The 15,941-nt window shown below is 48.6% G+C and overlaps 1 protein-coding gene across 1 annotated transcript in view; it reads right to left on the bottom strand.

The window, feature by feature from the left end:
- The window catches only part of ARHGAP45 (Rho GTPase activating protein 45), a 48,624-nt gene that overhangs the window by 27,620 nt on the left and 5,063 nt on the right, over window positions 1–15,941 (bottom strand). Inside the window, 2 exon segments of the mRNA XM_021008911.2 lie at window positions 1,580–1,723; window positions 13,813–14,140. Of these exon segments, the coding sequence (XP_020864570.1) occupies window positions 1,580–1,723; window positions 13,813–14,140 (472 nt within the window).

Genomic DNA, 15,941 nt, shown 5'->3' with positions numbered 1-15,941 from the left:
AGACTCTAGGCCCAGCACTCTGTGCACTATGGCGCCACCTAGCTGCCCTGACAGAAACCACAGAGACATCCAGAGAAGCCAGCATTCCACCCCTCACCACCAAAGATGAACAGCTCTCCACATGGTCTGGTTCCCCCTACAACGAGGCTCTTCCTACAGGCACAGTTACAGACACACATCCAGGACGTTGGTCCTGCAATGGCAGTTGCCCCGGGGCAGGGACTGAGGGGAAAGGCTCTCTCCTGGACTTCCACAAAGCTAACAATCTCCAGAACTCTTAGAGGCTCTTCCCAAACCCAATCATCAGCATCAGGAGAGAGCCTCGACCCTGAGCCCTCGACCAGCATCCCAGAGCTCCCACACTCGCCCCCTTTTCTCAATGCAGTTAACCAGGGCCTGACACTTCCACCTCTGACCCCACCCCCTCGACCTCCACCTTGGGCTCCTGTAACGGTCACTCCCAATCACGGCCCTCAGCTTTCTGTCTGTCTGCTGCCTCATTCCCACCTGCCCACAAACAGGAGGGGGTCTCCCAGCCAGCCCTTAAGCGGCCTTCTTACATCTTTTTGGACCAGTCCCTTCCCCAACATTGCCCTGGTGAGACTTTCCCAAAGTTACCGTGACACCTGCAGCTCCTCACAGCGCTCTCGACTCTTAGCACATCCTAGCACTGCGTGGAAGCTGCTCCCTCCACGGCCGCTTACTGACCAATTCAAGGGTCTGTGTTAGGATGCTTCTCTAATTGTGACACGGCCGAGCACCAACCCATCCTTCTGGATCCCCTCACTGCCACCAGCCTAAGCCCCAGCACCACCCACCTGAAGTAATTGCCTCCCAATGGGTCTTCCCAGCTATAAGGAGCGCCGTCGCTCCCCTGCTCAGAAGGATTCAGTCCTTTCCTGTTGCCTCTTGGTTAAAGTTCAGACTCTTTTGCTGGTTATTCAAGGCCTTTCTCAGCCTGGCACCTTCCTACTTCTCCAAGTCCATCTCTTACTCCTCCTCTCCAACCACTGATCATTACGGCTAACCTGTGTCTCTGCATATTCAGCCCTCCACACCCTCCGGCCTCCACACCTTGACTCCTCTACGTACATATTCACAGAATGCCCGTCCTCTTTCCTGATGTCCCTGCCGAATTCCAATCTGTCTTCAAAAGCTTCCTCTGCTCAAGAACCCTTCTTCCTTGGGGCTCACATAGAGTGCCAATGTCCCCAATGCACTCACAGCATAATACTCTGTATGACAGCTGTCTGTATTGGCACCTTATTGCCCTACTCAACCCTAAACTCCATGAGGGCAGGGGTCGGGATCCAGATTCTTCATCTCTCCCAATGCTGAACGCGATATGCAGAAAGTAGGTGTTTAATAAATGTCAGCTGTTGTCACCCAGGGTCTATGGCACTGCCAGAGAAACAGGCTCTGGGCCTTAAGTCACCCAGTCCCAAATTATCCTCTTCCTACTTTAAGCCCACCCTCAGAAAGTGAAGCCTGGCTCAGGTGGGCAGATGCCAGCCCTAGGGCCTAAAAAGTCACCCAGAAAAGCTCTTCCCCAACAACCCCCCTTCACCTCCCAGCTCACCTTTGACCTTAGAGATGAGGGTCCCAGCAGCTGTGAGGGTCTCTAGAGTGTTGAGCAGGGGGTACTTGCTAATGACCTGTCGGAGGACCCTCAGGACTTCACCAAGGCACTCATGGGCCAGTGGTCGCCGAGCATCCAGTTGCTCTGAAATCATCCAGAAACATCAGTGATACAGGGGGCCACCCAGAAGAGGTGGAGGTCTGGTGGAGTATAGGGCAGAAGCACCCACATTATGGGCAATGCTAACACTCATGTCTAGTACAGATGCAAGGTCACCCCACGGTTAGAGCCCAGGCCAGGTGAGGTCGATAACATATACCCACGAATACATGTACATATATACATATATACACATGTATATTTCAGTCATTTTTAGTCATGTCTGACTTTGTGATGCTATTTGGGGTTTTCTTGGCAGAGATATTGGAATGGTTTCCCATTTCCTTCTCCAGCTCATTTGACAGATGAGGAAACTAAGGCAAATAGGGTGAAGTGACTCGTCCAGGTTCACACAGCCCAGGGTAGCTAAGCGTCTGAGGCCGGATTTGAACTCAGGAAGATGAACCTTCCTGATTCCAGACCCGGCACTCTATTCACTGTGCCACCTAGCTGATAGACAGACAGACAGACAGACAGACAGACAGACAGATAGACAGATAGATAGATAGATAGATAGATAGATAGATAGATAGATAGATAGATATAGATGGATGGAAAGAAAACTGGACCTTCACAACATCCCCTAAGTGGTAGGTTCTACAGATATTACTATTATCCCTAGTTTCCAAATGAGGAGCTGAGGCTCAGAGTGTGCCTCTGATCACATGCCTCGCCAGCGTTAGAAGCAGGACTAGAGCCCAGGTCTCCGCTGACTTCCAGTCCAATCCTCTTTCCAGCACGTTCCAAAGGGGAAGGAGAGGGAATGGAGAGAGACATCTGGATATAAAGGCTCTGTATGGGTCGTGTCATGTCTCTGGAGACCTTCCTCTGTGGGCAAGCAAAGCCCTTCCCCGTCCTCCTCTGGTCTGATGGAGTGGAAAAGTACAGAACCAAGACGGTACGAGAAGGAAAGAAGCTGGAGGCCCCTACATTCGTTCCATCTAGCCAATCAAAGCAGCCAAGAATGACAGAAAGAGCCCTCCTGGCCTAGGACTCAGAAGGCCCAGGTTCTAATAACAACTGGCATTTTTATAGCAACTTGAAGTAAGGGTTGCAAAGCACTCCCTTCACAACAACCCTCATATTATTTACTCCCTACCTGAAAGATAATGAAACTGAAGCCCCACGGAGTGAAAGGATTTAGGCACAAAGCTAGTAACTGACTAAGACAGGATTTGAACCCAGGTCTTCTGACTGGGTGTCTAGCCCTCTTGCATCTTGCAACACTGCCTCTTGTGTTACTAGTTCTGGCTCCCAATCTACCAAAAACTCCTTGTGTGATCCACAGCAAGTCTGTCCCCGTCTGTGAGCATCCGTTCCCTTCCCTGCAAAATGAGCCAGGTAGGATCAAGGATCCCGACAGTGTTTTCCACTCAAACATCTGTGTATGGTCTGAGCCACGCCCCTGTCCCCACCCCACCAACCCCCAGCTGGGAAACCTGTTCCAAAGTCAAAGAATCACAGAATCTCAGAGCCGTAAGGGACCTCAGGGGTCATCTAGCCCAGGCATTCTTTACCTGGAGCCCATGAACTTATAAAAAACACTGTGATAATTCTATTTCAATAATTATAATTGGTCTCCTTTGTAATCCTACATATTTGATTTTTTGCATTTAACAACATGATTCTGAGAAGGGGTCCACGGGCTTTAACAGACTCACTGTCAAAGAGGTCTAGGTCACAAAAAAGGTTAAGAATTTCTGAAAGAATACAGCCCTTATCTAAACAGTAATGATACCCCCAACAAGCGGTCATTTAACCTCCCCTTGAAGAATTCCAGGGACTGGGAACTCATTACCTTCTAAGGAAACACATTCACCTTTTGGACAGCTCTAATTCTTAAAACAAATGTCCCTTTATTTAAGCCAAAAATTTTCCTCTACGCAACTCTGCCCCCTCCCAAACCCTCCCCCTCACCCCAGCCCCACCCCAACTCTTCTGCCTTCTGGGGTCAAACAGAGCAAATCTAATTCCTCTCCCATTGGACAACCCTTCAAATACGGGTGTTCCAAAAGTCTTAATAAACTTTACACTACACTAAGATTTTTGGGACACCCTGTATTTGAATTCTCTTCCTCGAAGGGTGTCTTTGTCAGAGCTTTTCCAACATCATCTGGAAGACAGTTTAAGTACCCCCATCAACCTGGTCACCACTGGAAGTCATTCTAAAAAATGTGCTGCCCAGAACAAGCCGCAAACACTCTCGACGTGATCTGACTAGGGCAGGGGATGTCGGGATTACTCACCATCTGTCTCTAGATCAGATTTTTTTCATGTAGCCTAAGACTGAATTAGCCTTTTTGGACACTAACAAGGAGTCACACTGTTGACTCATGTTGACCTTCAGATGCATTTTTTTTCTTTTTTCTCTGGCTAGGCAATGGGGCTAAGTGACTTGCCCAGGGTCACACAGCTAGTAAGTAATATGTGTCTGAGGCCGCCTTTGAACTCAGGTCCTCCTGAATCCAGGGCCAGTGCTCTATCCGCTGCGCCACCTAGCTTCAGATGTGTTTTTTAAGCTTTTCCCCCATCTTTTACTTGTGCCATTGAGTTTTTGAACCCATATCCAAAATGGAGGGCTATACATTTATCCATATTAAACTTACAAGGTTCAGCTCACCAATCCTTTTTGGATCTGAGTTGCATTACCTATCCCTCCAAACTCTGTGTCATCTATAAATTAAATAAGCAGGCTATCTACGGCTTCATTCAAGTCATCAATAACGATGTTCAGTAGAAAAGGGCTCAAGACCTCTGGGGTACTCCACCAGAATTTTCCCTACAAAGTGACATCAACCCATTAAGGAATAGTCTTCATATGACCAGTTCCAAATCCACCTAATTATACTATCATTCAGCCCACATCTCTCCAACTCGTCCACAAAGATAAAGTGAAAGACTGTCAGATGGCTTGATGAAATCTAGGTATGTCTCTGCAGCAATCCCTTAGATCACAGAACCACAGTGAGAAGAAAGTCTCAGAAACTAACCTACCCCAACCTGAGCAGAAATCCCTTCTACGATTTCTCCAACAAATGCTCATCCCTCCTTGACTGGAAGACGTCCAGGGAGGGGGAATGGCGCCTTCTGAGGACAGCCAATTCTGATCCGGATTAGCTCTGACTTTTGGCAAGTTTTTCCTGGAATAGACCCTAAATCTCCCTGTCAGTGACTATTACCTATGTTCCAGCTGCTGCTCCTATCCAAGTTTGCCCTTTGAGACCAAGTGCAAGACCTTCTAACTGGACATACTATATTTTCTAATGTCCCTTTCACCTCTATTATTCAATGTTCTAAGAATCTCGTCAGCTCTGACATCCTATGTTCCCTCAAGCTCTGACCTTTTATGGTTCCAAGTTCTTCCCAACTCTGTCATCCTATGTTCTAAGATTCCTCCCACCTCTAACATTAATTGTCCTATGTTCTAAGGCCTCTCTAGCGACAATATTGTTTTATAGGTCCTTCAAGCTAATACCTTATGGTTTTTTTTCCAAATAGAATTTTATTTTTTCAATTACATGTAATGATAGTTTTCAACATTCATTTTTCGTAAGATTTTGAATTCCAAATTTTTCCCCCTCCTTCCCCTCCCTATCCCTTCCCCAAGAGGCAAGCAATCTGATATAGACATTTTACATTTTAAAGTCCCTCCAACTCTGATATTCAATGTTCTAAGGTCCCACCTCTGACATTAAGTGTTCTAAGTTCTAAGATCCTTCCAGCTCCAATATTGTTTCATGGGCCCTCCAAGCTGACATCTTATGTTTTAAAGTCCCAACTGACATTCTATGCTCTAAGATCAGCATAGTCAAGTGGCCAGGACTTGGGAATTTAAAAGACCTAGTTTTAAATCCCACCTCAAAGCATGTACTAGGTGTGTGACAATGGGCAAGTCCATTAACCTCAGGGTGCCTCAGTTTTCTCATCGGTAAAATGAAGGGGTTGGATTTGATCACCAGGTCTAAATTTTTAAGTTTTCTTCCAATTCTAAATCGGATCCCTCCATCTTATGACCCTATGTCCTTTCTAGCAATGATCCCAAATTCTAAGGTTTAAAGCTCTCCTTTCTAAGTGCTACACAGGAAAGGCTGAAAAAAACTGGGGTCTATGGACATAATGGAATATAATTGTGTTGTAAGGCATGCGAAAAGAGACATGAAATTGTCTGAGAAGCCTGAGTGATATCAATCAGTGAAGTGAGCAGTAATAGGGGAATGGTTTACACAAGGATAACAGCACTGTAAAGAAAAACAACTTTGGAAGCCTTAAGAACTTTTCTCTGGCAGGATTAAAAAGGAACATAATTACCCTCCTCCTAACAAAGAGATGTTGGACTCGAGGTGCAGAAAGTCATACGTTTCTGGGCAGGTCCACTGTGTGGATTTGACTTGACTAGCTATTTGTTGAAAGAGTTTTCCCCCACTTTTTTTGGTTTTTATTTTTATTTTCTAATGGGGGGGGAAGAAGGGGGAGAGAAGGGATGAGAAACAGTGATTCCAAAAAAAGGGGAGGTGCACTGAAACAGTTTTTTTTTAATGTGTGAAAGAGAAGTTCAGAAGGAAGTTCAGACAAGCAAAATAGTTTTGAAAGTAACGCATGGAATTTTTTTAAAAGGCAAGCAGTATCGAATGGAGACTCAAGATTTCATATACAATCCTCTTTTTTGGGCGTTGTGCTGTGTAAATGGAAATGCTCCTCTTTTTTGGGTGGGGGCGTGTTCAGAATTTTAAAAATGCTCTAGGTCCCTCCCAGTTCTGCCATCCTACGTTCTCAGGCCTAAGATTCTATATTCTAAGGATTGTCCATCCTACAAAAGCCTCACTTGTCGGTTCTAAAGTGCCTTTCAGCTCTGGCATCCTGAGTTCTCTGTTCTAAGGTTCCTGCCGGTAAGCAAGGGACTTTTGGGGTTCCGAGCCCCGGGCCCCCTCCTCGGGGGCGGGCACCCCCGCACACCTGGCCCGGGCCCCAGGTCGTCCACCCGGCCAGGTGGGGGGGCGGGGCCACCTGGCCCAGGAGAGGACCGGAAGGGCGCCGGCGCGCGGGGAGGGCAGTAGCCCCTCGTCCCCCGCCCCCCGCCCCCCAGCCCCCGGCCCTCTCACCTGGCGGACCCACGAGGCAGGCGAGCCGGCCCCCTTCCAGCTGGGGATGCAGGCGGCCGCACACGCACATGGCCACAGCCGGCCGAGGGTCCCTCGCCCTCGAGGGGAGAAAGCGGGGAGAGAGCGCGAGCAGACCTGGAACTAGTGCGGTCCAGGACGCCCAACCAGCTCACATGAGGCGGGGGCGGGGCAGCGAACGGCCACACCCCCGCCCCTCCCCACAGGTGACCCAGGTCTGGGGGGCCGGGGGCGCACGGGGATGCACGGGAGGGGGGCAGGGGAGGCTCGGGGGGCGGGGGTGCACGGTGGCTCTCCTGGCGCATCAGCAGAACTCCCACCTCCGCCCTGATCCGCGGGTCTCGGGGTCCCACCCCCAGCAAAGAGGACCAAGTGGACTTACGCCCCCCTCCTCGACCCCAATGGACTCGTCCTCTCGCTTCCCCCCCCCCATCGCCCGAATTCCAAAGGCTGCGAACCCTGGGCTGGGGGCGGGGGGAGAAGCCCCTGGCTGGTGGGGGAGGGGAAACAGATGTAGTCGCTGGCTCCTGCGTCCGTCTGAGCTGGGAGAGAACTGAGGGTGGCCTGGTCCGGCCCCTCATTTTACAGATGAAGAAACTAAGGTTCTTTGAGGGGAAGTGACTTGCCCGGGGTCACTCAGCTATTCTAACTTCCCCTAAGACTGGAATGGAATCCCTTTGGTGGCAGCCTTAAGTGCCAAAGAGCGCCAGGGTTGGGAGTCACTTTGCATCAGCGTGACCTTAGATCATTTAACTTTTCTGGACCTCAGTTTCCTCATTTGCATCTAGTACCACAGCTTCAGAGTTGGCACAATCATCCTCCCCACCTTCATAATAGCTACAATATTTTTACAGCACTTTGCAAATACTATGTCATTTTATCCTCACAACAACCCTGGGACCGAGCTGCAATAATCATCCCCATTTTACAGATGAGGAAACTGAGATTGACAGAATTCAGTAACTTGTCCAGGGTCCCACAGAGGCCAGTCTAGCCCAACTCCTTTATTACATTTGAGGACTCTGAAAGGAAGGAAAATTAAGTGACTGGCCCAAAATCACACGGGATTGTAAGGATCACAGAGGTGGAGCAAGATAGTCTTTCAGGTCCCTTCGGCTCCAAGGCTCTGATTTCCCCATCCCCCCCTCCAACTCTACCCATGGACCACCACCTCCCCCTTTTAAAGTCTGCTCCTCTTCCCCTCCCCTTTGCCCCAGGTACTGTCTTCCTTCCTGGGGGGTGGTGTGTGAGGTCAATGAAATTTAGAGCTGGAAGAGGCTTTAAAGATGGTCTAGTCTGACCCTCCTCCTTCCATTTGTAGATAAGGAAACGAAGCCTCAGGTCGCACAAATAGAACAAAGTCCTGGGAGCCTAGTCTGAGACGGTACCCCTCCACCCAAATTCTTTACTCTTGCCTCACACAGATTTGAGGGCTTGTCTTTCTTCCCATTACCTGGGACAAATCCTTGAGAGTAAAATCTGAATGTGTTTATCCTCAGTCCCTAACCCAGGGCCTCCTCACACACAGTAATAATATTATTATTAACAATAACTAACGTTTATATAGCATTTACTGTGGGCTAAGCACTTCACGATTATTCTCTTTTGATCCTCACAACAGTCCTGAGAGGGAAGTAATAATAGCACCTCCATTTTTTACAGACGGGTAAACGGAAGCATCACCCAACTAATGAGTGTCTGAGGCTAGATCTGAACTCAGATCTTCCTGACTCCAGGCCCAGCTCTGGGCCACCAAGTCAAAACTTGTTGAATGGAATTGATCTCACTTGAATGATTAATGCATCACCATGCTGACAAACCTTTGGAAAAGTAGGTAAGCTTGCTAGCCAGAAGAAAGCTGAAGTTAGTGCAGGGGAGGTGTTTAAGTTTTGTCTGTTGCTGGTGAATTTTTGGTGTTGTGGTGGTTTTTGTTTGCAGAGGTTGAAGGCACGTGGCTTATCTGTGATCATGAAAATCCTCCCTTTACTTCCGATGCCTCCTCCCTTTTTCTGAGAGCACTGAGATCCCCAAGGCTATCAGAGGAACCCAGGCTCCGGTCAGTATTCTTAAGCCAGAAGGGCTTTGTTTCCGGACCTGGGGACAGACTGCATATCTGTCTTGCCTTGACCAAAGGAATTGAGCCAAAGGTTTATCTCCAAAAGGGATTGTCACCAAGTAAGGAATTTTTTTCTAGGGAAATGAAGCTGGGGAGGGATTCCTCTGTTTATCTCTAATCAATTCCACAAATATTTGCTGTGTACAAGGACCTGTTCTAGGCCACAGACTCTGATCTTGTCCTGTAGGCTTCCCCAGGACACCCAAATCCAGCTGCAAGTGGGGAGTATGCTGCTCTGCTGAGAAGAGGCCTGGAACAGTGGAAAGTCTCTGGACCAGACTGCCTGCAAGGCAGGGAAGAGGAGACTCCTGTTTCTTCGCTCTGTGGACAAATGCCTTCATATCTCTGACCCTCACTTTCCTCAAATGTAAAATGGGGATAAAAATTCCTGCCCTCCAGAGCAGAAACGTTAGGGAGCTCAAGATAAGACTTGATTCAAAACACTATATAAAGTCCCCTTACAACATTAGAATGAGAAAGAAATATAAAGCATCAGACTGGAGAACTGGAAAGGCCTTTAGAAGATAGAATTTCAGAGCCAGAAAGGACTTAGAACACAGAACTTGGAAAGTTTGAGCAGGGAAGGACTTTAGAATATATAACCTAGAATATAATAGGAATAGAACCTTGGAACCTAAAATGTCAGAGATGGAAGTGACTTTATGGTAGAAGTAGATAGAATAATGGGCCTGTAGACCTGAGTTCAAATCCAGCCTCAGGCAATTACTAGCTGTAGCAAATCACTTACCTCCTCTCAGCTGCTTTCCTCCTTTGTAAAATGGGGATAATAATAGCAACTACCTCCCAGGATAAAATTAAATAATATTTATGAAGCAGTTTACAAACCTTAAAATAAATGCTAGCTGCTATCATTATTATTATTATCATTGGGTTATTGTGAGGACCAAGTCAACTAATGTCTGTGAAGTCATCTGCGAACCTTAAAGAGCTATAGATAAAATTATTATTAAAATGGCATGGGGGCAGCTAGGCAGCACAGCAGATAGAGCACCAGCTCTGGAGTCAGGAGGACCTGAGTTCAAATACGGCCTCAGACACTTGACACTTACTAGCTGTGCTACCCTGGGCAAGTAACTTAATCTCGATTGCCTCAAAAGAAAAAAATTGGCACAGGACTAGAAGGAACCTTAAATAACAAAATATAGGCCCTGGGAGGGACCAAAAAGATTATTCAGTCCATTTTTGCAAATGGAGGGCTTGACTCGAGGGTCCTTCCTACAAGCCCACACCTGCCTTAGGGAGCCAGGGAAGGTGCCAGCCTCCCCCTAATCCCCCCAAGCTTCATAAAGGCTGAAGGTTATCTGAGCCGGGGCTAAGGAGGGGTGGGAGTTGCTGTGGTGATTCTACAATGACTCAGGGGGAATTCAGGGCCATGGAAACCTAAAGAAGGAAGAGGAATTTTTTAAAAATTTTTTATTTTTTTTAGGGAAGGGAGGAGGGCAAAGGACTCATGCACGTGAGGAAGGACAGGAAGAAAGTCTATTAGCCAGAGGCAGGAAATAACAGTAGATTCCATTAAGAGGCTGCACATCCTCCCCTGGGAACACCCAGGGGAGACACTCGTACAGTGGAAAGAACAAGTGGGCTGGTAAGCTGGGGCTTCAGTTCCCAGTTCTGCCGCTGATTCAGTGGGAGACCTTGGGCAAGTCCCTTTCCCACTCTGGGCCTCAGTTTTCCCACCTTGAAAATGGCCTCTCCCTCCTTCCCCACCCTGGCCAATAACCAACTTCCAGGGTTTATAGGGGGACCTCTAGAAGAAAGGGCCATTGAGGCAAAAGGAAAGGGAGATTGGAGAGTTTCCCTAGGAAATGATTTCTTCTGGTAAAGCCCCCCACTCAAGGCTGGGATACGAGTTCCTGGATCCTTCTCCTCCAAGGAAAAGCTCGTGCCTACGGCACCCAGGACCTCTTCCCTAGCTCCTTTCTATCCTAATCTGAAGGTCCACAAAGTGGTGGAAATCATTTGAGGCTCAGACTCCCTCCTCTTAGCAAACTCCATGGAGTTTGGGGACCACTTAAGCTTCTCCCTCTCTTCCAGTCAGAATGTTAAACACTGTGATCATAATCAGTTGGAACACTGATCTCTCTGAAACAGAGACTTCATCTTTTCTACCATAAACATCAGACCAAGAGGGCTCTTAGAACATGGAATGTCAGAACTGAAATGGACCTTAAAACATACAGGGCCTTTGGAACATGGAATGTCAGAACTAGGAGGGCCCTTGGAACATGGAATGTCAGGGCTGGGAGGGCCTTTAGAATAGAGGATGTCAGAGCTGGGAGGGCCCTTAGAGCACAGGATGTCAGAGCTGGGAGGGCCCTTAGAACACAGGATGTCAGAGCTGGGAGGGCCCTTAGAGCACAGGATGTCAGAGCTGGGAGGGCCCTTAGAGCACAGGATGTCAGAGCTGGGAGGGCCCTTAGAGCACAGGACGTCAGAGCTGGGAGGGCCCTTAGAGCACAGGGTGTCAGAGCTGGGAGGGCCCTTAGAACACAGGATGTCAGAGCTGGGGAGGACCTTAGAACACAGACTATCAGTGCTACACAGATTGTCTGAGCTAGGAGAGAGGCAGTCAGAACAGAGAATGTCAGAGCCAGAGAGGCCCTTAGAACACAGGATGTCAGAGCCGGTCGGGCCCTTAGAGCACAGGGTGTCAGAGCTGGGAGGGCCCTTAGAACACAGGATGTCAGAGCCGGTCGGGCCCTTAGAACACAGGATGTCAGAGCTGGGAGGGCCCTTAGAGCACAGGATGTCAGAGCTGGGAGGGCCCTTAGAACACAGGATGTCAGAGCCGGTCGGGCCCTTAGAACAGAGATTGTCAGAGATTCTCTAGTCTGACATTTCCAGGTCATACATAGGGCTAGTGGCAAAGCTTAGACTAGAATCAGGGCCCTTGACTCCCAGTCTCTTAGTCTGGGCTGTAGATGCCTCACCAGGGGCGAGGAGACAAAGGACCGGCAGAGGCTTGGTTCCAATTCATAGACGAGTCATATCCACCTTTGATAAGAATGTCTCTCTTCTTCCTTTATCTCTTCTGGGACAGGCATCCCCTTAAAGGGCCAGTGTGGAGCTGTGGTCCCCCCCACACGGACTCCCTTAGTCATCTCTTCCCCTCCCCCCTGGGTGTACAGAGGCCCAGCTCTATCCTTGGTCATTGGAGCACTTGGGGCAGGGACCTGGCAGCCTTGGGAGCATTTATCTTGGTGCCCTGGCCCAGCCCTACCCGCCGACAGCTCAGAGGCCCTGATGGGTAAACAGGAAGACAGGCAGATGAAAATAACTCTGGGGCAGGAAGCTCACTTATCCTGGCCCCAGGGACGGGGAGCCAGAGTTTAAGCCTAAGCCTCACCCAACACTTCCCCACATGGCCCTTCCACTGTGACAGAATGGAGAGGTCACACTAACTCCTCACACCCTCTGGCCACAGACCTTCCTAGGAGAACCTGGGGGCTGGCTCTGATGTAATAGAAACCATCCTCAACAGTTAGCCCAGGCCAACAGGTGGCAAAGTTGGGAATGGGACAGAGACTGTCATACCATGAAATGTTAAAGCTAGAGAGACCAAAGAACATAGATCTGGAATGGATCTTAGAACATGGAATGTTAGAGCTGGGATGGATCTTAGAACATGGAATGTTAGAGCTGGGATGGACTTTAGACCATGGAATGTCAGAGCTGGGCGGTGAGGGGGAAGGGGGGAAATGGATTTCTGACATAAAATATCCGAGCTGGAAGGGTCTTTAGGACCCAGAATGTCCTAGCTGGGAGAACTCTTATAACATAGCCCATCACATGGAAGGATCCTTCGAAAATGGAGTGCTAAGGCAGGAAGGAGCCTTCAAGGCTCTATTAACTCAGTCAGCTCTTTTTATAGAGGCCAAACGAAGCCCAGAGGGTGTCAGAGAGCTGCTGAAGTTATCATGGGATATTAGTGGCAGACTCGTGACTCATAGCCTGCTCCTTGAGCCCCATGCCCCCAGTGCCTAATCTTGATGGAGAAGTGCCTGACGGCTCATGCTGTGACTGTGCCCAATCTATGGGGAGCACGGCCTTGACCTCAACCTTAGAATAAGGGATAAATCCAGGCTGGGTCAGACGCCTCTTCCAAGCCCCACACCCGGCAGGGCCTGGTCATAGCCAGGCCAGGGCTGTGGTCAGGTGGGGACCGGGGGGGGGGCGGTTTAGGGAAAGAGATGCATTGGCATCAAGGCCAGGCCATGGAACAGGACGGCGTCGCAATGCTGCAGGATGGCACATTGATCCCAAATCGTTATATTGTGAGATTTCAGGCTGGAAGGGTCCTTAGAGCTGACCTAGTCCAATCACTTCATTTGACAGAGGATGAAACTGAGGCCAAAATCTATGTTCTAAAGTTCCTCCTATAATACGATTGTACATGCATAGCCTATATCAGATTGCATGCCATCTTGGAGAGGGGGAGGAAAGGGGGAAAATTTTAGAACTCAACATCTTATAAAAGTGCATGTTGAAAATGAAAAAGCAATTAATTAATTAATTAATTAGGAAAGAAAATTTCCTTCCAGCTGTGGGAGCTTCTAGGTTCTCCCTCATGGTGCTGACATTTGACATTCTGAGTTCTGTGTTCATCGGGGTGACTGAGGTTAGGTGACGGGGTGTCACAAGCAGTAAGCGGCAGAGCTAGAATATAAATCTGGGCCTTCTGATTCTCCCCAGTGTTATCCTCAGGGGCCCATGACACCAGGCCAAGAGGGGGTGAGGGGGGATGTCCCCTGGGGCCATCAACACAGAATGAGAAGGTTGCTTAGTGACCCTATCACTGAAGGGGGAAAGGCGCTCACCATCTCTCAGGATTGTGTCTTTGAGCTTCTCCAGGGCCTCGGCAAATCGGGCCACGTGGGCCAGCAGCTGGGAGATGTCCTCGACCTCCACAAAAGGCCCATCACTGCCTTCCACGGGGCTGTTGGTCATGGGGCTCTTATGACCACGGCCCAGCGTCCAGGTGGCTGGGGCCGAGAGGGGGAAGCCAGCAGCGCTGGCATGGCGGCTCAGGCTGGTTGGACGCTTGAGAGTGCCCACAGCACCTGGGCCCAACTTGGTCCCGCTAGGAGATGTCTCCAATCCCACAGCGTGAGATGACAGCTCTGAAGCATCCTTCCTGGGCAGCTCCTGGTGGGTGAAAAGGAGACATCATGAGGTGGGGGAAGATGAAGAGAACAGCATGATGTCGGGGGAGCTAGGAAGCCTGGCTTCTGGTCATCTTCCTGCCCCTAATTTGCCACGTGCCCTGTTCTCCTTTCTTGGTCTTACTTTCACCATCTGTAAAATGAAAGGGTTGGGTTATATGAGCTAGAAATCTAGAAACGAGAAGCAGGCAGTGGTCACAGGGAACCTGCAGGGTTTCATCAAAAACAGGTCATGCCTGATTAACCTCCTTTCATCTTGTAACAGGTAGAAGAGAGAATGATGTAAGTACAACCTTACAGAGGTTTTTAGCCAGGAATTTGATAAGAGCATCCTATTATTCTCGTGGAGAAGATGCAGAGATGGGAACTAGACAGTAATCCAATTAGATATAGAACTGGTCAGATGGCTAGATTCAGAAAGTCATTAATGATGCAATGTCAGCTTGGCAGGAGGTCTCCAGTGGAGTGCCCCAGGGATCTGTGTTTGGTTTATCAGAGGCTTGGATAAAGACATCAAAGTTCTGCTTATCAGAGTGGCAGGTGACACAAAACTGGGACTGATAGGTGACACACTCAATGATAGTTGGGATGACAGGCCAGAGCAGAGACAAAGTTCAGTAGGGATAAATAAATGTAAAGTCTTACCCTTGGGTTCAAAAACTCAATAGCAGAATTAAAACGATAGAGAGGTGGGGCTAAACAATCATTTGTTTAGAAAACATCCCTTCAGATTTTAGTGGGCTGCAAGTTTGATATGGGTCAAGCACGTCTTGTGACAGTCAAAAAAAAAAATAAAGGCTAATGCCTTTCAGGAGTGAGTAGATGATAATGCCTCTGTAATCTGCCTTTATCATGTCCAACTCTGGTTGGCACAATTTAAAAGAAACATTGAGAGGCAGTTTGGCATAGCAGATACAGTGCTAGAATTGAAGTCAGGAACATCTGATTTTGAATCCCACATTAGATACTTACCAACTGTGTGACCTGGGACAAGTTATTTATTTAGCATCCCTCGACCTCAGTTTCTTTTTCTATAAAATGGGCAGCTAAGTGGTATAGTTGGATAAAGCACTGGACTGGGAATCAGGAAGACTCATCTTCCTGGGTTCAAATATGGCCTCAGATACTTATTAGCTGTGTGACCCTGGGCAAGTCACTTTACCCTGTTTGCCTCAGTTTCCTCATCTGTCAAATGAGCTGGGAAAGGAAGTAGCAAACCACTCCAGTATCTCTGCCCAAGAAAACTCCCCAAAAAGGATCATGAAGAGTCAGACACAGCAGAAGTAACTGAATGACAACAAAATAGGGACAATAATAACATCTCTTTCTCTCAGAGGGTTATTGTGAGGCTCAGAGGAGTTAATACACACACATGCACACGCACACGTATGTATATATTGCTTAGCAAACCTGAAAGCACTGCGGACAGCTCCTCCCCTAATCTCAGGCTGCAGTCTCCCACCTCTGTGTATTTTATGTTTCACAAAACACCACTGCCCCTGGAATGCCCTCCCTCCTCATCTCTGCTCTTCAGCACCTTTGTCTTCCTCCAAGTCTCAGCTCGAGGGCCAGCTACTTTATTTTTATTTTTTTCAGTCGTGTCTGACTCTTCATGACCCCATCTGGGGTTTTCCTGGCAAAGATACTGGAGTGCTTTGCCATTTCCTTCTCCAGCTCATTTTACAGATGAGAAAACTGAGGCAAAGAGGATGAAGTGACCTGCCCAGGGTCACACAGCTAGTGTCTGAGGTCAGATTTGAGCTCAGGAAGAGTCTTCCTGATTC

Source organism: Phascolarctos cinereus, unplaced genomic scaffold, assembly GCF_003287225.1.
Source record: "Phascolarctos cinereus isolate Bilbo 61053 unplaced genomic scaffold, phaCin_HiC Scaffold_4;HRSCAF=312, whole genome shotgun sequence".
Lineage (NCBI taxonomy): Eukaryota > Metazoa > Chordata > Mammalia > Diprotodontia > Phascolarctidae > Phascolarctos > Phascolarctos cinereus.
This window is presented reverse-complemented; position numbering and strand designations above follow the sequence as displayed.